Here is a 24535-nt window from a genome sequence, read left to right on the forward strand (position 1 = left end):
GGGTGGGGATGCAGCTGAAGGCACGGCCAGCACCAGACCCATGGGGAGGAGCCTGTGGAGCCTTCCTGGAGTCTGGCTTTTTCCAAAAAGGCCCAAAGGAATCTGAGTTGAGTGGACCGTCTGGAAGGGTCTCCTTTTAAGAGTGGCTCCGTGCAGACCCCTCCCCACAGTGCAGGCCGACTTCATGTGGGATGACCCGTGCTTGCTCATCTAACCCTCGGTGCTGCTGTACAGAGCAGCCACCTGGCGTTACTTCAACTCCAACTGAGACATCCCTAAGGCCATGCCCTTTTGAGCCTGGTGTGAGATAAACACGAGTCCTCACCTTCTCCAGGTGAGCTGAACCATCACCTCTCCCACCTTCCTGTTAAGACTGCACCCCCACACCTGACATTCCCAATCCTCTTTCCTGGCATTATGTTTCTCCCTAGCACACTCCATCTTCCAATCTGGTACATATTTCATATTTAAATTTTAATTAATTGTCATCCCCACGAGAACATAGTTTCCACAGGAGCAGAGGTATCACCTGTTTCATTCACGGATGACTTCCCAGCAGTTAAATATTATGTGGCATGAACCTGGCATCTGGATAAAAACCCACTGAATTAATATAAGGAGGATTCTGATCTAACCTATCACACTACACTTTGGTAAAAAGAAACCATTTTCAGTCAAAATTACATGGTTATTGGTTTTTCAAAAGATGTTTTTTGAACCGTTTTGAGTTTTCTACAGTTTATTTCTGGCTTCCCAAGTAGGAGAGAACAAGCTTTAGAGGGCTGTCTTAGACAAACAGGTCTAGACAGAGGATAGTTTTTGAAGAGTAGATAAATCAGACACATATGATTTGTATTTCTCTCTAAGTTTACAGAGATTTAACAATGAATGAAAGATACTCTTCAGGCAAAATAAGTTTGGGCTTCATCCAATGTGAGATGCTTTGAAAACAAGTTCAAGATGTTCACAAAAGAAAACAAAGTGAAAGAAAGCAAGACAGCAAGAAACATCATTCTCATTCTCATGACTGGAAATTCATTGTCTAACCCTCTTGTGACCTAATTACAATGACCTTCTGCATTTAAGGGCTGATTCCTTCTGAAACTTTTAACATTCTTTTCATAACCATTCCAGCACATCCCTCACCCATTTCTGGAAAACGAGAAATGACAGTGCCGCTGACCACCATGACTTCGCGGGGCTCACTGCCGTCAGACCTCGTGCCTGGCCGATGAGTCCTACTCGTCTTCCTTTTTGGTCACCAGCCCACTTCCCTCACCCTGAAACCTCCCGTAACCAGCTTTCATCCCCGACTCCTGTCCTGAGGGGGATGCTGTCACTCAGCCGCCTGCCTTTGCAGGGTGTCTGAACCTTGAGAAAAGGCAGACGCAGAGAGTGACAGAGGAGCCAAGAGCACGACGGGCCAGAAACACGTTTGTACCCGGGGGGCCTCTATTGTTGGTCATGACCCTGATTTTTTCTTTACATTTTTAAAAAACAGAAAATGAAGAGACTCAGATATGGGCCACTTTTTTCTTGGGTACAGTCTGAATTGGAGACACTTGACTGCTGCTGCACAGAGAACCTGGCTCTGCCTGGCCCTCTGGGCTGACTCTCAGCCAAGGCCCAGTCTTCTTGCCCCTCAAAGCTGGACGTTGGGAAAGGAGTGTCATGGTGCCAACAGTTTCAGGATTTGTAGAAAAATAGGGTCAAGATGTGGGGGAGGGGGCTGGGCCTGAATAAGGAGAGTGAAGGAGGTGGCAGTTTTAAAGAGGACACCTAATTAACAGGAAGGTAAAACAGTCCAACTTTCAGAAGAAAACACAGAACGATGTGTAATGACCGTGGAACAAAGATTTCTTAAACAGAAACAAAATGCACTAATCATCAGAGAAGAGACTAATAAATTGGACTTAATTAAAATGAAGAACTGTGTTTAAAGGAAGAGTGAAAATTCAACCACCCTGGGAAATGATATCGTCTATTTGACTAAGGACCTGTGTGCAGAATGTATAAAGAATCTATGAAAGCAACAAGCAAAGAAAGACAATCTGATTCTAAAAATGGGCAAAGGCTTGAGCAGGCATCCAAGGAAAGACAGCGAGAACGTCCAAGGAGCACAAGAGAGGAGCTCGACCTCACCTGCCAGCAGGGAAAATAAGCCACAGCCTGAGTGAGACCTCTTGTCACACATGCCCCAGTGACTGGGAGCAACAAAACCAACAGCACCAAGTGCTGTGGAGAAAGTAGAGAAAACATAAATCACCCAAGTCATTGGTGGGCAATAACACCATACAATTGCTTGGGAAATCTGTCCGGCACGATCTACCACATGGAACACACATACATCCTGTGGCCCACCTGGTCCATTTCTAGGTGCAGACCCAGAAAGAATGGACACGTGGGTTCTGAGAGGCATTACAAGAACATACCAACAGAACATACCAGATTTGTAAGAGCCCCAGACTAGAAGTCACTCACCTGCCCATTGACAACAGAACGGGTAAGTAAACAATGATGTGATCATACCATAGCTTACTATCGGAGAAGGAAATGAATAAATCATACTCACAGGCAACAACACAGGTAAATCTCAACAATTTAAAAACACAGATGGAAATACTACAGGTTTTAATTCCATTTATATAAGGTTCAAATGCAGACAAAATGGATATGGTATTTAGGGACGCTAAGTTTTATGGAAAACCAGAGCAGAAACAGAACTAGGGACAGAGTCACTTGTGGAGGTCATGGGGGCTACGACGGGAAAGTCACATGAGTGGTGTGGGCTCAGCCATGCTCTGCTCCTAGATGTGACTCTATGGGTTTTCACGTCCACAGTCATTTGATAAACTATGATTTACACACTTTCATCTTTGTGTATGACATTTTATTATAAAAAACCAAACTTATATCAAGTATTCCTTCTGTGTTCAACCTCCACAGAAAACAAAAATGGAAACTCTCCAACTAAATATGAGCAACTCTTAACTTCAGAAGAGACTGAAGGCCCACCATGTGGGGCCTATGTGTCAATCAGAAAAAGGCACCATCTTTTGAAGATGATTTAGTGAAAGCTGCCTCCTTGGGCAGATCAGCCAGTTGGGGGCACTGCTAGGGGTTTATTCGGCCTCTGAGCAAATAAAGACGCCGTCCTAGGGGACGCAGGCTCACAGTGAGGTCACGTCTGCTGGAAGTTGTGATGGGTCCTCGGGGTTCTACCCTGCCCCCACCCCCACCCGCCAGCAGCCCTGCCTGGGAGAACAGAGCTGACACCAACAGGCACACAGGCCCGCCCAGGCCAGAACACATGCAGGACACAGGCCGCCGCCCGTCCAAGCCTGCTGGATGCTGACGGCCCCCGGCCTTACCGCGTAGCCCTCTGTCTTCCTCTGACACCACCTGAGGAGAGCGTTGCGCTTGGAGCCGCCGTATTCCCGGGCCAGGGCCGCCAGGGGGTCTCTTCTTTCCACACTAGTTAGAAAGCAGAGATGCTGACGTTTAGAGTCCACAAATACACAGAAAATAATTAACTAAATGAGAAAAGCAAAAGTCAGTGTCTGTCCAACGAGACTCTAAAAAAATCGCCCACCAGACCCATTAACAGCACATTTTTATTACATTTCACGGTATGAAGCAGAAAGGGAACTGTGCTTCCTGGCTTTCAGGAGTCTGGTGAGGGTTTTTTTTTTTTAATCCATCTGCTGCTCTATCCTTCTAGCCTTTTATTTATTAAGTACAGCATCATTTAAAGACACCTATAGAAAACAGTACATGTTCCAAAGCTACACCTATTTCTACGATAACATATACAAGGAATACTGGAAGAGCATTTTAAAAACCCCAGACTAGTTGCTTATGGGAGGTAATGGGAATGGAGTTTATATGGTCAGCGTCACCATTAACAATGAAGTTACTGTGACTTTGCAAGTGTTCACTATGCCTGGTCTTAATTCATCACTTTGTCATCACTTTCCCACAAATTAGGGAAGACTAAAATGAAGGCTTGGAAAAGAGTTTCTCAATAAACGAAACATTTACCAGTTTTCTTTAAAAAAAAAAAAAGAAAATAGACATGACTGCAATAATAATAATACAAAAATTACCAAAGTAAATTTCTATTCTATAATCGGCTTGTCTCAATGACATGAATATAAAAATGAAATAATAAACTAACCTCACTAATCGAACCTTTTACGATGAAGGTATAATATGAATAGCATGGAAAAATACACATAGTCTGTTTGTATGCATTTCTGGTACAAAAAAAAGAATAATTTTGGGATAGCACTAATTCTGGTCCTGAAAACCTGTTTTGATTATTTAAATCCTCTGCACATAAACAAGACAGAAATGTAACAACTGGGGCTTTAAATTAAACCTCTGAAAGATATGACTTCATCTATTTGGGTCCAGAAACAGACCACACCCAAAGATTTGACAATGGCTGAACTGAGGTGTTCAGACTTTTATAAAACCCTTTTCTAATACTCATAATGGTAGTTCTAATGTTTGTTAAAAAGCCATTACTCCTCAAGTAGCCAATTTTGTGCATTTATCCACCTGCCTATTCGTAAATATTTACTGAGTGAGCGGCTCTGTGCAGCATAACACAAGGGGCTGAGAGCGATCCAAGCGTCAGGATGAAGTATTTGCTGTCCACTAAATTACAGCCCAAGTGAGGACAAAAGCACACACAGTGTGCAGCAGGGAATTAAATACAAATGGAGGTCAGACAGCACAGGCCGAAAAGGGGGTGTCCGTGCTACCGGGGGCGGGCTGCAACCTCAGGGGAGGGTGGACTGAGGAGGAGAAGCGTGAAAGGACAGAAGGAAGATCCTTCTGGCCGGAGCCTTGTAAATCGTCAAAATAGCTAGTGTGGTGCTGCAAAGGTGGGAGGTACAGGCTCTGATGGGTACCTGAGTTTGCTCTGCGGCTTCCAGCCCGCAGGGGAGGTGCCCAGCAGCCTGGAGCCCCCGAAGCCCAGAGAAGGGGGTCTGCTCAGGGACTCGAGAGAGGGGCTCTTACGGAGATAAGGGTTTGGCTTCAGGTCCTCAGCTCTTCCCTTCAGGAGATCTGTGGGGACAACAATATGATTACTGTCCTGGAGGAGGAGAGACCCGAAAGGTCACACTGTCCAGTACACTCAGTCCTCATGTCAGTGTCGTGTACAAGCACACAACAGGTACCGAGTCACTCTGCAGCACACCTGAAACCAGCACACATTGCACACCGGCTACACTCCACTAAAACTGTATAAAAGAACACACAACAGATACTGAATCCCTGTGCGGCACACCTGAAACCAAGACAACACTGTAAATCATCTCTGTGCTGGGTCACGTCAGCCGTGTCCGACTCTTCACAACCCCATGGACTGTAGCCCACCAGGCTCCTCTGCCCAAGGGATTCTCCAGGCAATAATACGGGAGTGGGTTGCATGGGTTGCATGCTCTCCTCCAGGGGATCTTCCTGACCCAGGGATTGAACCCACGTCTCTTGTCTCTTGCATTGTTGGTGGGCTGGTTCTTTACCACATCCCAGATTCGGATACACACATAACATGTTCTGGGCTGGGTGATGAAAATGTGAATAGGGACGTGGTGTTCTCTAGAAAGGACTCTCCAAGCAGGACCAGCTCCATGATCCACAGGGACCAATGACAAGCTGCCCTGGTTCAACAGTTACTCTGAGCTTCAGGATGCCACCAGCAGCACACTGACCAGAGGCCCTGCTCCTAAGAGCCTCCGCAGGTGCACAGGGTCACGGCCACCAGACCAGCCTGTCCCCAGGAAAAGCCCATGTTCTATTGATGGGCACTTGGGGAGGGCGTGGCAGGAAGACGCCCGGTAGGTCATCAGGTGGAAACGTTGGGCACCAGGAATGAGGCCCACTTCACAGGACAGGACGCCATGCCAGCCACAGGTCCTGGCTCTCTAGGAATCAGTGAGAACATTTCTTCCGAGGCCCATCTCTGCTGTCACTGTAGTCTAAGGCAAAATAGCTAAGGAAACAGGCTGAACCCCCTTGAGGCTATTTCCTAGAGGACCCCTGAGGTACAGATTGGGAGAAGACTCCTGCAACTGTCTAGCTGGATGTACAGACGACTTGGGAGTGGGAAGCTGGTCACTTGCTCGATGCCACAAGCAGCCAGCGACCAGGCCGAGCCCACGGTCCCCTCCTTCGATGCCATAAACAGTGGGGAAAACAACACTTGTATAGCTATTAGCATCAATTATGGTGGTCAGGTTGGGAGTGTGGCTAATGAGCTGGGAAGAGCAGAGAATCACAGCATTTACATCACTAAAGGGAACAACAAAAAACAGTTCATTAACCCTGGTTCCTGCAGCTTCTAGGGACATGATGCTGCACAGCTGGCTGGAAAGCTGGCAATTTCCAGGGTGCAGGCCTTTCCAAGCCAAGTAAACAATCTTGCAGGTGGACAGGTGCCTGCGGGGTGGGGGGAGGGAGGAGAGAAAGAGGGGAGCTGAGGATGAGTTACTACTTCCGGGCAATCTCAGTGTCAGTATTTATCTTGTCAATGAAAAGAACAGTTTCTCTACAAAAGGGAAATTCTAAAGCTGGAGGAACAGAGATGTCAATACTAACAATTAAAGATCACCTAACGCACTTAAAAACAGTTCAGATGGTAAACCTCATGTTACAGGTATTTTGTGTGTGTTTATGTGTGTGTGTAGTCCCTCAGTAGTGTCCCACTCTTTGCAACCTCGGGGATGGTAGCCCATCAGGCTCCTCTGTCCATGGGATTTCCCAGCAAGAATACTAGAGTGGGTTACCATGCCCTCCTCCGGGGATCTTCCTGACCCAGGGATTGAATCCACGTTTCCTGCACTGGCAGGTGGATTCTTTACCACTGAGCCATCTGAGAAGCCATTTTATCACAATTTTAAAAAACAGCACAGGCAGCACTGCACTTATAACCAAGTTATTCCTACTTCATATTATGTAAGAAGTGTGAAGAACTCAACATGGATGCCCCCTCTGGATTCCTTACTCCTCTGGCCCTGGACTACCCATGGTCTCTGGTTACCACTTCTCTCTTCCTGGAAGTCATTTTGACAACCCAAAGTCCTATATGAACCATGCACACTTCTTTATGAAGTTGCTAATAGGAGTGATCACCAGCCTCGTCACCAGAAGGTAACATGGCAAAAAGAGTCAGGGAAAGTCCTTCCTATCCCTGAGCTCCTCACAAGGAATGTGGCTCTTGTAAACTGATTAAGCTCTTTAGGGCCTGAGCTTGTAAAATGCAAGGAACGGGCCAAGGTCATCTTTAAATTCTCAATGTCAGTGTTTATCTAAGGCTAAAATAAAATTTTATTAAGTCCAAGAGAAAAGAAAACAAAATTCAGGAGGGAAAAAAATAAGCTGGTGAGGTGAAAGAGTTTACAGTCACAAAAACAACCATTTTACAGATAAATCTGTGCTCGACCATGATCAAAAATGAGAAGAGTGGGGTTTCCTTTTTTATTCAGTGTCACAGAAACTGTTTTACACTTAGAAATAAAGGATTTCTCTCTATGTGGTCTAGGTTTCTGGCTTTCTCTCCTTCTTCCCTGGACTGCAAGGAGATCAAACCAGTCAATCCTAAAGGAAATCAACCCTGAATATTCATTGGAAGGACTGGTGCTGAAGCTGAGGCATACTTTGACCAGCTGATGTGAAGATCCGACTCACTGAAAAAGATCCTGATGCTGGGAAAGATTGAGGGCAGGAGGAGAAGAGGGCGACAGAGGACGAGATGGTTGGATGACATCATCGACTCAATGGACACGAGTTTGAGCAAACTCTGGGAGATGGTGAAAGACAGGGAAGCCTGGCATGCTGCAGTCCATGGGGTCAAAAGAGCCGGACACGACTTAGCGACTGAACAACAACTCCTTCCAGGCACGAAGAACCAGGTAGTCAGTGTTCTTTCTGTGTTTCCTCACAGCGTGACCTCACACACATGTATCCGTCTCCCAGTGCACATTCTAGACGATGGCAACCCCGGCCAAGGCCTTGGGGCTCTGGCAGGTGGCAAAAGTCAGTCCCTCCGAGGCTCTGGCACCAGCCCGTCCGGGTTCACTCAATCCTCCAAGCCATCCCAGAGGCGGACCACAGGATTTCTGTCTCAGAGACGAGGGAACCACAGCACCGGGGGCTGGGATTACCAGGCCAGAGCCAGGTTGTAAGTGGCAGGGCCAAGGTTCAAGTCCATGCTGTCTGCCCCAGTCCCCCCTCCACAGCTCCCTCACATCAGCCATTGGCATGGCAGGTGCAGAAGGAGCAAAAATGGGACACGTGAGGCCTGCCAATACAGCCGTGCTTCGTCATGGGGATTTAAATTTTTAAAAACAAGGCATAGCAACAGGAAAAGGTCTACACTCAAAGACAAAGATCTCAGGCATATATTAGGAATTGTGGGAGCAATAGACCTTCAGAATCAGATAATAGTTTTTTCTCAAAATAGTTACTTTTAAAGATGAGATATGCTCTTGAGATTTAGTAAAACAAGCAAAAGACCTCCAGAGCCTGACATTTCTCTCAGACTCAGGCACCCTGTAGCAGCAGGACACAGCTGGGACCTCACGGCCATAATACACAGTTTCAGAGTTTGAATCATCTGCAACAAATGCCCCTGATTCTTTTTCTAAGCTCAGTTTCATGCAAAGGAAAGAAGAAAAGTTAACCGTACAACACATAAGTCAAAAGCACTTTCTATTTAACTCTTTAGTGACCGGGGGATTTTTCACAGAAACTAATGCCATGCTGGACTGGAAGAAACACAAGCTGGAATCAAGATTGCCAGGAGAAATATCAGTAACCTCAGATATGCAGATGGCACCACCCTTATGGCAGAAAGTGAAGAGGAACTAAAAAGCCTCTTGATGAAAGTGAAAGTGGAGAGTGAAAAAGTTGGCTTAAAGCTCTACATTCAGAAAATGAAGATCACGGCATCCGGTCCCATCACTTCATGGGAAATCGATGGGGAAACAGTGGAAACAGTGTCAGACTTTATTTTTGGGGGCTCCAAAATCACTGCAGATGGTGACTGCAGCCATGAAATTAAAAGACGTTTACTTCTTGGAAGGAAAGTTACAACCAACCTAGATAGCATATTCAAAAGCAGAGATATTACTTTGCCAACAAAGGTCCGTCTAGTCAAGGCTATGGTTTTTCCTGTGGTCATGTATGGATGTGAGAGTTGGACTGTGAAGAAGGCTGAGCGCCAAAGAATTGATGCTTTTGAACTGTGGTGTTGGAGAAGACTCTTGAGAGTCCCTTGGACTGCAAGGAGATCCAACCAGTCCATTCTGAAGGAGATCAGCCCTGGGATTTCTTTGGAAGGAATGATGCTAAAGCTGAAACTCCAGTACTTTGGCCACGTCATGCGAAGAGTTGACTCATTGGAAAAGACTCTGATGCTGGGAGGGATTGGGGGCAGGAGGAGAAGGGGACGACAGAGGATGAGATGGCTGGATCGCATCACTGACTCGATGGACGTGAGTCTGAGTGAACTCCGGGAGTTGGTGATGGACAGGGAGGCCTGGCATGCTGCGATTCATGGGGTCGCAAAGAGTCGGACACGACTGAGCGACTGAACTGACTGAACTGAATGCCTGTGGTGGGCAATTTGTTATGTAAGTGAATACTGAAACACTCCGGTCAATAACATTTGGGTAACAAAAGATGTATTAATATGTCTCTGGCCAATAATGTGTTAACAGTGATTTACCTGAGAGGGGAAGGTCTGGGAGATCCAAGCGTTGAATCTCTCCTTTGCTGGCCGGCCGAGCACCGCTGAAGGCAGAATGCCTCTGAAACCAAAGGGTATCACACAGGTCACACCAGGAACAAGTGGTGTGTGTATGTGCTTGTGTGTGTACATACAACAGCTCTCAAGCTCATTAGAATCACCAGGGGGTACCTTTTAAAACAACTGCTTTAACTGGACAGGTAATAAATGCAATTGGTGTGCATGCATGCAAGCTTGCTCAGTTGCTCAGTCATGTCTGAATCTTTGCAACCCCATTGACGGTAGCCTGACAGGCTCCTCTGTCCTTGAGATTCTCCAGGCAAGAATATGGGAGTGGGCTGAGACGCAATTGGCAGGATCCTCAAAAGGAACAAAAAGGACACGGAGTGAAAGCACAGTCTCCCTTTCACTCCCATCACCCCCTTCTCCCCAGGGCAACTATTACTCATCACATCTGTGAACATCTTCCTGGAATATTCTATGTATATTCAAGGACATGTGTAAACATACTGTTTTTTTAATGGTCAACAGGCACATGCAAAGATGTTCCATATCACTAGTCATTAGGAAAATGCAAATCAAAACCACAATGAGGTATCGCCTCACCCCTGTGAGAATGGTCATTGCAGAAAACAACCATAGGAAAAATAAGAATTGGTGAGGATGTGAGAAATTAGAACACTTGTGTACTGTTGCTGGGAATGTAAAACCATGCAGGTGATATGGAAAACAGCAGGAAGGTTCCTCAAAAACATAAAAACAGAACTACCATGTGATCCAGCAATATCACTTCTGGGTGGTTACCCAAGGAACACAAAACAGGGTCTTGAAGGGATATTTGCACACCCATGTTCACTGTAACATTATTCACATTAGCCAAGATGTGGCAACAACCTTAATGTCTATTAACAGATGAGTGGATAAAGAAATTGGCAATGATGGGAACACTGACATCAGAGAAACTGGCAAACCCCACAAATCAGGGCTCTTTCTCCTAAACAGCCAGTTGTTAAACATCTGCCAGCAAACTTGTGTTATAGCTCAATACAAATAGGTGAAAATGAAGCATGACCTTTTTTACTTGTATTAAATAAACAATGATCATCATAAAAAATAAATAACTTGTATTTGGTTTTACATAAAAGGTGGTAGAAATTACCTTCAAAGATGAAAGAGTAAAAAAAAAGAATAAAATTTTTCTTTTAAAGCATAAGAGATCCCAAATAATACATGTAACTACCAAGAATGTCAGATAATAGAGCTTGTTGACAAGTACATCAACCTCAGCTCTGTACAGACAGAATGCTGAGTGCTGCTAGTGCCGTCAAAAGCCCTGGTCTTAGAAATGCCAGGGGGTTTTGGTCTAAGACCTTTAGGAGATGGCAAACACAACACAGGGTTAATGCAGTGAACCCTTAAGAATTCATAAATTGCAAGCACTCTCTCTGGGCATCAAAAAAAAATTCTTTGAGAAAAAGATCAGTGCCCATTCTAGTATAAAAAATACAATCTTCATTTAACTGAAAACTTTGACAGTGTCATCCTATGGAAAACCAAGAAAGAGGCATCAACAAAACTGTATGATGCTTTCAGCGTCTCTCTCAGACCCTCACCAGGCACTGGAGTGGAATTTTTGATGAAAGCTTCATATTATTATTTTAGGTCTATTAAAAACAATATTCAGAAACTTCCCTGGCAGTCCAGTGGCTAAGACTCATCACTTCCACTGCAGGGGGCCTGGGTTTGATCCCTGGTCAGGGAACTAAGATCCCACAAGCCACATGGCATGGCAAAAATTAATAAATAAATAAACAAAAAAGATGATCAATGTACCTCAAAAAATATACGAACTGGTTTCCACATCCCTTTTGTTGCCTGGGTAACCACATGACACAGGCTCCCACCCACACCTTATGGGCACCAATACCTGCATTGGAGAAACAGCAGCAGCTGGGGGCGTCCTCACAGGGATCCCACTCAGGGGACTCCGGGGGGTCTTGTGGACAGAAATATTCTGCCCAGCTCCACCTGCCAAGAAAAGAGACAGGATGTTTCTATGCTGTTCCAGTTTCAAATAGCAAATAATACTTCCTGCCTTGTTGATGCTCTTTCACCCTCTTCTGGTCTGGACTCATGCTGAACTGGGGAGTGAGTCAGGGGTTAACTAGATGGGGGCTGGTCTTAAGTCAAGGACACACAAGGAGCAGGAGAACATACAGGTACTGAGACAGCCACAGCAAGAAGACACTCTTAGACAAACCACACTGTTCTTTCCTTTTCCACCTTCACAACCAAATATTGTCACTGGGCCTTCATATTATCCTGTCTCTGCAGGCTCATCTTAATCCAATTCAGTCGCAAACTGTTTCAGCAGAGACAATGTCCTAGGACTGGCTGTTACTCTGGCCCCTGGTACAATGAGCATATTTGATGCAATCAAGGGAAGACATACATCGTGTTTTGGATACAGGTTCCTTCTAAGAAGAGTGCTCATGAAAGTTCAGGGTAGACAAGGTAGAGATCCATTTTTCTCATACATAGATAATGACAAACAAAAGTGAGCTGTGGGTCAGGGAGACATTTCCAGGAAAAGCTGGGAATGTCCCACAATCAGGAATGACAGATTATATTAGGTGCCAGCCAGACAGCCCAATGCATGGAACCAGCGCCTCCTTTCCCAGGAGACAAGCCTCTGGCCAACCCTGCTAATCCTCATGTGACGGTAAAAAGGCAAACAGTGGTGACCTGGATTTAACGGACAGAGAGGAAGAAAAGGAAAGGGGTGCAGCAGGAGCTGAAGGGAAGTTTGGGAGGAGAGAAGAGCCAACTCCCCTCTGCCGTCTCATGCAGCCCCAGCGAGCACTGCACATGTCTGCACGTGGATAGTCTGAGAAGGGCCCCCTGGTTGTACCAACATGGGGCCAGGGCAGCAGAGACAGGCTGGATTCATGAGGCTATGGTCTGAATTTGAGTTTTACTTATCAAACAAAATGACACAATACCTGGTCGTCCCAAGTCAAATGACTTGATGAGGGACTTTACAGTGGTCACAGACTCTGAAGGTGTTGGAGAAGTCCTGTTCACATAGGAGCTGGGCCACCGGCCAGGAGCGTCCGCCTCTGAGGGCTCGGGCTCTTCCTTCACTGGTCTGCATGGCAAAGAGCAAATCAGGTTGAAAAGCTGGAGGACGTACCCATTCAGGGAAGGACACAGATGAAAACAGCCAACATGGAGAAGAATGAGTCTGGAAGGAGAAACCCAAACTGAAAATCCTGCTCTCTGTATTAGCTTTGCATCTCCAGGAAATAACCTCTCAATTTTTATCAGAGACATTTTCTTGGGAATGGCCAGAGACAGCATTTTTATATGTGGAGTGACTTGATGTGAGCTCTAAATGTATGTCTACTCTGTAAACTATAAATATATTAAAAAAACAACTGTTATTTATCATGAAATAGTTATCTTACTGTCCACGATGGATACAACAGGTTGGTGAGTTAGTGTGAATTCCAACCCCCACCTGGTGCACAGAGGCTGGAAAGATGACACCTCAGGAGCCCACCCGCTGCAGGGAAGATCTCAGATAGGGCTTAGACACTACCGGCCAGGAAGACTGGGCCAGATGTAGACTCCTGAGTTGGGGAGGAGAGGCAGGGCACAGGGCATTCACTACGCTGAGATGGACAAAAGCAGAGACAAGGTGCTCCCGCTGCTGGAAACTGGTGGCAGCTTCAAACTGGGCTGGCAGCTTCCTAGTGTCAGGTTCCCATTCAGGGCAGAGGCAGCCACTCTCCTAGAAACCCAGCTGTGTGTGTGGTTACTTCCAGAGTTGTTCCTGGAGGCTAGGCCTGGGTCTGTTTCTCCAGAGGGGCCCCCAGCAATCCTGAAAGCCCCTTCTGCTTAAATCTACAAGGCTGCCATCTCCAGGAACATCAGAGTCCTGACTCACACATGAACCCTCCCACCCTTAGGAACAGGAATGGTAACCATGCTCTGGAACAATACTGCAACTCCCTGTGAGGCAGTGGTTCTCCTGAGCTCTCCTGCACAATCGTGGTCAGTCTTCCCTGTGGTCTCCAAGCTGGAGCACAGACTCATGGACTGTTGTTTAGTTGCTCAGTCGTGTCCGACTCTTTGTGACCCCATGGACTGTAGCCCGCCAGGCTTCCCTGTCCATGGGATTTCCCACGTAAGAATCTTGGAGTGGGTTGCCATTTCCTCCTCCAGGGGATCTTCCTGACCCAGGGATCAAACCCAGGTCTCCTGCATTGCAGGCAAACTCTTTACTGCTGAGCTACCAGGGAAGCCCCCAGACTCATGGAAGAGCCTCTTAAAGACAGACCGTCTGGGTCAACCTTCCTCATCCAGGGGAATGTTAGCTTGTCACTTAATCTCCCTGTGCGTGAGCCAAGACATCGCCCAACTTCCGATTTCTAAATCACTGCTCTTTTTATTATATCAAATTGCTACAGCTGTTTTGCAAGAAGATGACTAATTTATGAGAATAGCTCGGAATACTTCTGGCAGCATATTTTAAAAAGGTCAATGGAAGTTTAAAATATTTATTTACTGATCTTTTTGGGAAGAAATCTGGCCACTCAGAAGCTTCCATGATTGAACTGACTTGTCTTTGATTCTCAAAGCTTTCTCCTGTTGCTCTATAATCAATGTGAGTAGGATAAATTTAGGAAAAACACAACTTAAAACACACTTTAAGTCACACTGCCCTACACTTTTGTATTTACCTTCTTTTGAGGTAAAAAAAAAAATCAGTTAACGAATGACTTTTCTGGGAAGTTAGTATCAGGGAGTCATGTACGGATGTGAGATCTGGACCATAAAGAAGGCTGAGTGCCGAAGAATTGATGCTTTCGTATTGTAGTGTTGGATCTTGAGAGTCCCTTGGACTGCGAGGAGATCAAACCAGTCAGTCCTAAAGGAAATCAGTCCTGAATATTCATTAGAGGGACTGGTGCTGAAGCTCCAATACTTTGGCCACCTGATGTGAAGAGCCGACTCAATGGAAAAGACCCTGATGCTGGGAAAGATTGAGGGCAGGAGGAGAAGGGGGCAACAGGGAATGAGACGGTTGGATGGCATCACCAACTCAATGGACATGAGTTTGAGCAAGCTCTGGCAGATGGTGAAGGACAGGGCAGCCTGGAGTGCTGCAGTCCATGGGGTCGCAAAGAGTTGGATATGACTGAGCAACTGAACAACAATATCAGGTGTTTCAGAAATTGGTAAGTTTTTTTTGTTTTTTTTTTTTTACATCAAACAGGGTTGGTTTTGGTTACCTTCCCTGTTATGTCACATAGGACAAAATCAGATGGTGAATATGCAGAAAGAGTGGAATCAGTTTAGGTACAGGCAGAGGAAAACCTCTCATTTCTGTCCTGGCCATTCTCAGGAATGTGAGAAAGTGGGCACCTTCTTAGCTATCCAGGTACATAATCTACCTTCTCAGGGACTGGGGAGATTTAGGGCACCCAACAAAACGAAGGTCATTTTAAAAAAGCCCATGTTCATTTCACTCCTTGATAATTTAATAAGAATAAAATGGAGAATCCTACATTCTGTTGAGGTGTTCCCTTCAACTACTTAAGCTTCTATGTGATTCACATCAGATGATACAGGACTTGTTCCAAAGCCTAAGAGAGTAGCAAGGATGCTGGAACCACTCCCACTTCGCCTGCCTGCAGGTACGATGTGTAATGCTCCACACCTTCTGTCTGCTGGGCTGGGCCAGCAAGAAGTAGGGTGAAGAAACCCTGCAAGGAGTTTAAGTAGAGATAAAGACCCACCCCATTATGTAACCGTTATGTGTGTACGTGTGTGCATGCGTGTGGGTATGTGCATGTGTGAGTGTGTCTTGGGAGCCACAAAATAAAGCCTGAAATGAAGAACTACACAACACAGTCATTAAGAATGCTGTTGATCTCATCAGCACTTTAATCCTAAGCAGGGACACCAGCCTGTCTTCAGATGGCTTTGGATCAACCAGCAACAAGTCCAGCAATAAAATATGACCTCTCCTCTGTTCAGAGGAAGAGTAAGAACTCTGTAATCTACAGAGGCAGGCAGATATTTTCACTGCTGAACCACCTGGGAAGTATTCTTGCCTGGGAAATCCCATGGACAGAGGCGCCTGATGGGCTACAAACCACAGGATCACAAAGAGTCAGACATGACTGAGGACTGAGCAACCTCCCTAATGCACTACTTTCCTCGTTAGGTTACAGAACAGGATCTTTGAGCACTGTTGGTTTTCTACAGCTCTTGTGTCATCACACAGGACACTGCTTGGCGTTGCTGTCAGTTTTGCTCCAAGGACACGTGAGTTCCTGTGTGCAATTAGTTCTAAAATATTCAAATATGACTGACTTTTGGGAAACATCACATTATACCACTGCTGTCTTCACAATCACCAGATCAAGGTTTGTAAAGACCACCAACTGGGCACACTGATGATCTGCTCATGATGGCTCTTTCTCAGCTACTGAATGGAGCCCAGCCCAGGCCCTCCCAGTGCTGCACAGACTCCCTGCACCCTGCCTGGTTTCCGGACCAAAGCCTGGATGTCTGGAACTCTGTTCCTCTTTGTCCTTCCTCCAGGTCTTTGCTCTCCCACATCTCCACCTGTAAGGCACTCTTCCCAAACTGTGTCTTCAGTTATACACAAGACACTCTGAAAGAAGTCTGCAGATCCACATGAGACAGGAATTGGGAAGCACTCTGTCTCAGGTGTCAAGTGTCCTCTGAGTTTCACTTCTGAATGGCAACGTAAGCATTTCTAGGACAATAAAAACCACCAGGGTAACATGGCGATTTAAGAACCACAGGAATATTTCATAAAAATCCTGCATCGACCCCTGAAGCTACTGAAACATGGCATGCACAGGCCTCAGACTGTGAAGAATTTCAGCTACACAGAGAATGAGTGGGGAAAGAAGAGAAAATACTACCAGTTCACTCTAATTCTTCTGCAAGGAGAGCGAAGGTGCAGGACAGCCCACCGACTCCCTCCCAGCCCTGGTCCTGGAGGGAGGCCAGCTGGGGAGCGGCACCTGGAGGACATGCAGAGCACTCCTCCCACAAAAGGTCAGGAACACTGAGACATGACCATCTGAGGAGGCCAGGGTGGTTGATCCGAGGCACAAAGGATGGCAGCAAAAAGCCACAGGACACGCCTAAAATGGATAATGACCAAGCAAGACAGACCCCCAAAGCCGGCTCCCAATGCCACCTGTGCCAAACAGAGAAAAAACTGGACATTGGTGAATTTCCTTGCTGGCACCTTTCCTGCTGCATTTCTTTCAGTGCCTGTATTTCTGACATTCAGCAGAGATTTACCTTAAAGAGCCTCTCCTCTAGCTTAAGATACAAGATTTCAAGAGTGGTTGGGCAGAGTGAGCACAGATGAAGGCAGAATCCAGACACTGATCCTGGGCAGAGAACAGGTCCTGACACACTTGGATCCACTGAAGCAAGAATAAGTGATGGGCAAAAACAGGCCCTGATGCACGGACAGATCTCATGGCATAAGATGAAGAGACTCACTGCACGTGAGGGAGAACAGATGTGTAAATAAAGGAAAAGAAATAGACTCAGACACTGAAAAGCCTCAACCTTGAGAATGCAATAAAACCAAGAGAATAAACTGAAGGTGACAATGTAAAATGAAAGGCTAAGTGTTATTAGCAATCTCGTAAGGGCAGGAAAATATTTTCAAGGGGAACCAGCTTAAGAGAAAAGGAACAAGGGCATATTGGGAAAGTTTTTCTGAAAATGGATGAAATGAACGATGTCAATGTGGGATTTCAGTTTCTTGGGCGGAGAATGCTGCTGACACAGACTGCCTTCCAGAATGCTACCAGAGGGGTTTAACACTTCCATTTTATTATGAGTTCACCTAAATAATACTTCACAATTAAGAAGAAATCCAATACAGTCAATCACCAAACAATGTTTTTAGATTTCAACAAAACAACTCTGGACCTCAAATTCCATGTACTGTATTTTCCGATACTTCAGAATTTTTAATTAAAATCTCATTTATGCAAAATTAGTATCTTCGCTCTGTGCCCTCTTATTTCCAATAATGAAATCATTAAAAAATAACATTTGCACTTAAAAGTCAACCTCCTGTCTACAAAGGGTACTGAAAATGCAGCTTTGCTTCTGCCTTGGTTCTAGTCATCTGATGTGGCTTTTAAGTTCTGAAACTACACATGCCAGAAAACTGGGAACAAAGTGACCTGGAGGTCCTGCCAGGGGTGAAAAATCAGGCAACAGACTCTTCTAAATAATTACATATTTATTTAGCACTTCATAAACACTTGTATATAAAAATAGTCAAGAGTCTCCCAAGAAAGATAGATCAAAATATGTGGGGCAGAGACAGCTGTGCATTTGAAGCTGAGGTTGTGTTTTTCTTGTTTATATTTGAAAACACCAGGCCAAGTGAATTTTGTATCATCGTAAGGACTTTCAGTCCGAGATAAACTTACAGATATATAAATTGCTATCCCACAAGGACAATTCCAGCAGGTATTGAAACTATTCTTACAGAGAGGACAGTGACCTCTCAAGTTGAGTCTTCTAGTGACCCCCCACAACATTTTCCTGAGATGATCAGTTTGCCTAAGTTTCTGTGGAGCAGACAGGAAGTCCTATCTCGTCTCGTCTCCTATACAGTAGCTGATGGTCCAGATGCTCCTCACACGAGGGATGCAGTGATCTCTGTCTGGCAGAGGCTGGTGACCTGGACTTAGATCTTCACAAATGGATGCACTTCCAACAGTTTACAGTTTCACTTTGAACCTTGGATCCCTCTGAGTTACACAATTCTGGACTGGAAAAGTCTTTTAGTTTCCAAGGTGAGCATATTCACAAGGCTTTTGCCAATGCGCATGAGTTCTCAATGCAGTTCTGATCAGCACTGTCACCACGTGGAAGTGTCTGATTCAACCACAGCCTTTATGATGAAGCAAACATATAACAGAACCCCAAAGAGATTTTGGAAGTCAGCCCAACACGTGGCAGTGGCTTGTTCTGGACTAGGTGAGGAAGTCAGACCTCAGCTTGAAGAGGCGAAATCAAGGCTTGACATGGGAGAAGTAGGGCTTTCTAACTTCTTCAGAGATGTCACGTGGACAGCTTCCTATTTCACCTAAACTAGTGTTAATTTCAAGCTTATCGGATACCGTATTCAAAAGGAAGCATAAAAATAAAGTCCAAAAAGTAAAGCACGGCCTGGTTTGTGTTCTCTCTGCACATGGAAAGCCACAGACCTCACTCAGCACTCTGGCTGCCTCTAAAAAATGTTTTCATGACAGGCTCGTACTTTGTGTTTTTTGTCTTTTGTTTTCAGAACAATTTCATTTTGGGCTTCAAAGACTGCTGAATCTTCTGAGAAGAAAGAGGGGGCAAATAAGAGGGAAGGATCATCTTTGTGCAGAGTTGATTCCAAAATGCAAAAAAACAAGAAAAAAAAAAAGGGCAGAGAGACTTGCTGGCAATGACTGTTCAAGACAATGGCTGTTCTAAGGAGACCGTTTGGTTCTTTATGAAAAGGGCATTCCTCCTCTACACATGCACCCTCTCACACAGAAATGGCTGTGGCTCCCCATCGCGGCAGGGCTGGGCGGCCTCTCCTCCTCCACCTGCTCTGCTAGCTGACAGAGACCATGGAGCTGGAAGATAGAAACAGGAGGCACAGGCTGGTAAAGGGGTTACTCCATGTAACATGACCGCAGTCTACACACAAGAACTGACAGCTGGCAGTGTCCGGGGGCACAGCTCAGATCCAGATCAGGATCAGCACGCCTAGATTTTGACTTTTCCCATCCCTTGCGGGAGTCAAGAGATCTTCAGACAGAAAGAACGCCATGAACAGGCTCCTCCCACTAGACCTTCGCTGATAGACAAGGGTGTCGGCAGAGATGACGGAGACCAATCACATCAGGCCTCTGTGACTGACAGAATGGCCTGTGGGTCCCTCTACTGTCCTACAGTTAAGAATAAAAAAGAAAAAGGACTTCTTTTATGATACACAAGTGCTGTGTACACACGTGCTGGAGAAGCAAAGAGCAACCCACTCCAGTACTGTTGCCTGGAGAACCCCATGGACAGAGAGAAGAGCCTGGTGAGCTATAGTTCATGGGGTCGCAAAGAGTCGGACACAACTGAGTGACTTGGCACACTGTTAAAGGCTTCAGGGAGGCACACGTCTTCAGCCCACTTTTCAAAGTGAATCTGTAGACGGGGCGGGCAGCATCCAGCAGACGCAGCTCTGCAGAACTACAGGTGCCTTCTCTGATGCCACAGGTGCGAAGCTAAGCTATGAAAATGCACGTCTGTGCGAGTGAACGGGTGATGCTTGCCGGGATACTGGAGGACCAGTTTCTGCCCTGAGAGCCAAATAAAATGCCAGCAGCCCAACAGTTGGAGATATGTATGTGAGGTCTGCTCAGAAAGTGTGCGGGAATGCCCTTGAGAACTGGCCTCTCCCCAAGGCAGGGATGGGGAGGGGGTTGGACATGTCGACAATCCCAGGGACCCAGGAAGCTACACCTCCAATGCCCCACCTCCCTTCCAGTGACAGCCCCAGACACCCAGCGAGCGGTGTGACATGTTACAGCTGTGAGAACAAAACAGGGCGCACAGAGGCACACAACCGACGTCAGAATGCAGGCGCACACACAGAATTAACAGCCGACCCCAGGGAGGCTGGCAGTGACAGGCTGCATGCTGCTAGCTTCAGGGGTGGCAATGCAAGAACCAGAAGCACAGGCTGACGCATTGTGCACCTGCAATATCCTAGTTTGGAAGCTGGCACAGCTAATTATGCACAGACATTCAGCATGTTTAGCTCTTTAAGATGTTTCCCATGGCTGCTCATTGGTGTCACACAATAACTACAGCAGACATAGAGTAAGTCCCCTGTAAACAATGGTTTTAACAGTTTTACGGTAAGAGCAGACACACAGAGGTCTGTCCCTGCTTTGGTCTGAGACACCCACGTCATGCATGTCTCACTAACAGGGTCTTTTGTTAGAGAGGCTGCGTGTGGCCCATCGAGGCAGTAAGCTGAGTTGCACGTGTGTCCTCTGAAACTGCCAGGCCCAAGGACTCAACTTTTCAGGAAGAATATCTGATGTTTCAATTTCAATGAAAGTTTTAATTTCATTATATTTCCCTTAATGGTTCAAAACAAGAAACAGCCAGAGTTTAAAAAGTTATTCATGATCCTTTCATCGAATAATTTATGTGTCTGGCAAAACTGCCCACTTTCAGGTCCACAAAAACTACACAAGCTTGTTCAGACTTCTGGAAGAGAAAGATGAGGTCCACAACCTCGTGTGGAGGTGCCATATGTAAGGGAGACCCCAGGCTTCTGTCAGGAAGATGGTTCAGTGGGCATGCAAGTCCACGACTCTCCATCAGAGAAAGGTCAGCCCATCAACTCGTCTCAGAAAACAGCGGAGCCTGTTGGGGTGGTGCCCTAAAATCCGACCTACTCTTACCTTCTTATTTAAGAGACGAAAGCGCTTGGTCTGGGAAGAAAACCTGCAAAGGTGAGATCAGAGCCTAACTGTGCCATGTATCTTAACATCAATTATTCTGACTCCAAAATAAAAATACCTCTGAAAACTTCACAGGGCTGAAGATAGCTAATGAGCTAAGTTTTAGAGTCATCTAAAAATAGTATGCTAAATAACGTTCCACTGTTTTAGGTACTAAGTTCTTGGGAACAAACGCTAACTCGTCTGCACACCCAGGCCCGCTGCCCACCCGCCTGCTGGCCTGTGTTCTCTTGACAGCCAGCTGATGAGAAGGCAAATCGGTCCACCTGGAGTCACGATGGAGGTGCTTCTCCTACAACACTCTTACCTTCTCTTGTTGTACTAATACTTGGAGGACCTCGTTAGAATTTTCTGCACATTCTTTTGTTGTACTAATACTTGGAGGACCTCGTTAGAATTTTCTGCACATTCTTTGGCTGTGGCTGAGCCAAGGATGACTTCTGAGTTCTCGTTAGGTGACTGTCAAAGTCAAGAACTCAGGCAGCCAAAATGGAAGCACTATGCTGATGCGGGACCTCGGAGGGTGGGAGCTGGTTCCAGGTCTGGCTCAGGTGGTGTGTTCAGGGAGAGGCGGGGCCGCCGGCAAGTAACTTCTCCAAGGCCAACACTTACAAGAGGCAGCTGGTCAGGGCGGCCAGAGCTTGGTAAGAAACCACTCTGGCAAGTGTCTGGAGGGTGGCCTGAGGCAATGACAGCCAAGAAACCCACTGATGGCACAGGTTCAGTAATGTGTCAGTTCTCAAATTTTGAAATATTGTGTGATAAGGGATTAAACTGCTGTATTTGGGAGGTAGGTTTGCAAATCACTGGAAAATCAAAAGAGAAATGTACTGCGTTTTTAAAAAAAAGTGCCCCTAAGTTAGAAAATGTTGGGTATAGCAAATGGGGGGCCCTACGTGGTCAAGCTACATGTAGGCATCCTGTGACATCAGGTTTGTATATATAATCTGTTTCTTAGAATCTATACAATAACTTATTGAGGGCCACATCTTACACTCAAGGGCTTGTCTTTCACTGTTTATCTGTGAGATGATGTATATATGAAGCAACACAAGTTATGATGTGGTTCTTCTTCCAAAGACACACAGTAGAAAACCAAGACACGTGGACAAGCAAACAAAAGCAGACACCACAGTAAACCAGAACGACCCACAGTCATTTCAACAGGGAACACCACGAAATCTGCTTTCCTACTTGGCTGCTCCCTGAACTGAAAATTCATGTGCTTTGGTGGCCAGAAAGTATAGGTTTCACTGCACAGTCATGATCTTGATTTTCATAAACAAAGGGCCACAAGATTGACCAAAGCAAGTTTGGTAAGAGAATCAAAACAGAATTCTGAGCAGAAATCTATCCCTTCCACTGCCATGAAATTCATGACACTACATCAGACCCAGAGGCTGGGAATCCAGCCTCCAGCAACCCTGGAAAAGTTATAAATTGCAAGCTGTACAAATCTATATCCAGAACCTACTAAGGGTTTTTAAATTCTACTGTGCTTTACATTGAGAGACATCTTAAAATTCAAAATAACTTCTAATAACCAAGAACCTCAATGTTAAGGACATCTATTCCTGACAGGGGAAAGACAGCAATGCATGAGCTGAAGCCTAAAATACTGTGACAATCTTGCCCGGAAACCATTTAAACTTTAAACAATAAGCAACTCTGAGCTCACTTTGGGAACAGCTTCCTCTGAAAGCTCACTGTTAGGACAGGCTTGTTGGGAAAATGCGGCCTGTGATGTCCTCCCCGATTGTCCCCCCGAAAGAAGGCAATCTTTCATATTGGCCCAATGTGTGTTCTCCATGCTGACCCTTTGAAATAAAGTAAGTTATTTCATGCTCTTCTGCAGGGAGTATACAGGAGCTGCTAAGAAAGGACACACCCTGCACCAGGACAGTGGCTGGGGTCTGCACCCACCAGCCAGGCTGGGTAGCGGGCCAGCTTCTCCCACTGAGTGAGGATGACCCACACGGGGTGCTGAACCAACACTGAGATGGAACACCAGCCTCTCCTCCAGACCCCAGAGAGGACTTGGCTGGAGCTCTGTCCTCATGGTAACCAGCTTCCTCATCACCAGGAACGGCAGTCACGGACTGTTCCTACCATGGGTTAGCTATTCAACAGCCATGGTTAGTTGTAACTTCGCCAGGGGATTTGTTATAACCTGGCCACAGAGCTAGTTATAACCTGGCCATGGGCAGGGACAGAGCAGCAGAGGGACCTGGAACGAAGGAAAAGGCTCGGTGAGGGCAGAGACACCCCCGCAGCCTGGGTGAGGAGAGCAGCCAGGACCCACCTTCCGCGGGCCTGTGCGTCCCCCAGTGCCTTCTGCAGCCGGGCGTTCTTCTCTTCCTCCTCCAGCAGCCTCCGCTTGACAGCGCGCAGCTCCTGCTGGGCCTCAACCTTGATGTCATTGGCCACCACTACCGCCGTCTGCAGGTCAGCCTGGAAGCGCCGCCACTCTTCCGTCTCGTCCTGGAAGAGCCAAGTTGGCGCCCACATCAGACTGACGCCCCAGCCACGGTTGCAGGGCCCAGGGGTGTCCATAGGAAAGACGGGCTTTGGGATCTTGTGCTGGGAAAAGGTGCAGGGGGGCTGCACCTGCAGGTGCGGGAGTCCCAGCCCTGAAATTGAGGCCGCCTAAACCTCCCTCCTGGCCACACTGTGGTTCCAGGCCCCCCAAGTTTACTACACAAAGCAGGGCCGGAGAGTCATCAGAGTGTGTCTCAAAGGTGTCCACGCCTCAGTTGACGGGGATATTTAAGGTAGAATGATGCTCTGGCTCTGACCACGTCTCACCTTTATCTGCTTCGTCAGAGTCTTCAGCTGCCTCTCCAGGTCTGACTTCTGTTCCTCCAGCTTCATCACGCTGCCTGGAAAGGAACAGGCAGACTGGAGTCAGAAATGTCTTGAGCCTCTGGGGAGCTGAGCTCAGGAGCCAGGCAACCTCAGGTCCTGCCACGGGCTCTGAGACCTGCCTCTGTGGCCAGGTTTCCCAGCTCAGTGGCTAGGCTTCCCAGCTCAGTGCCCAGAGCATGGGAGCCAGAGGCAGAGGGTTCCTCCAAGAGAAACAGGATGAGTGGGAACCTAAGTGATGTGAGGTTAGGGTTCAGCCTCAGAGAAAGGCTGCACAAACTCACAGCGCTATGGGAAGAGAGCCAACAGTTGCTCACGCTCACAC

At 46.5% G+C, this 24535-nt stretch overlaps 1 protein-coding gene across 12 annotated transcripts in view; it reads right to left on the reverse strand.

Annotated features, from left to right (window-relative positions):
• The window catches only part of SPECC1 (sperm antigen with calponin homology and coiled-coil domains 1), a 206830-nt gene that overhangs the window by 35034 nt on the left and 147261 nt on the right, over window positions 1-24535 (reverse strand). For 10 of the 12 annotated variants that reach the window (XM_061389762.1, XM_061389763.1, XM_061389764.1 and 7 more), the window contains 7 exons: window positions 24154-24227; window positions 23651-23829; window positions 12763-12908; window positions 11688-11788; window positions 9740-9821; window positions 4920-5076; window positions 3372-3474 (listed from right to left, as the gene is read on the reverse strand). In XM_061389762.1, the coding sequence (XP_061245746.1) occupies window positions 3372-3474; window positions 4920-5076; window positions 9740-9821; window positions 11688-11788; window positions 12763-12908; window positions 23651-23829; window positions 24154-24227 (842 nt within the window). Of the gene's footprint in view, window positions 1-3371; window positions 3475-4919; window positions 5077-9739; window positions 9822-11687; window positions 11789-12762; window positions 12909-18059; window positions 19456-23650; window positions 23830-24153; window positions 24228-24535 lie in introns of those variants that run through there. The other 2 variants (XM_061389772.1, XM_061389773.1) reach the window with 1 other exon arrangement.

Source organism: Bos javanicus, chromosome 19, assembly GCF_032452875.1.
Source record: "Bos javanicus breed banteng chromosome 19, ARS-OSU_banteng_1.0, whole genome shotgun sequence".
NCBI classification, from domain to species: Eukaryota; Metazoa; Chordata; class Mammalia; order Artiodactyla; family Bovidae; genus Bos; species Bos javanicus.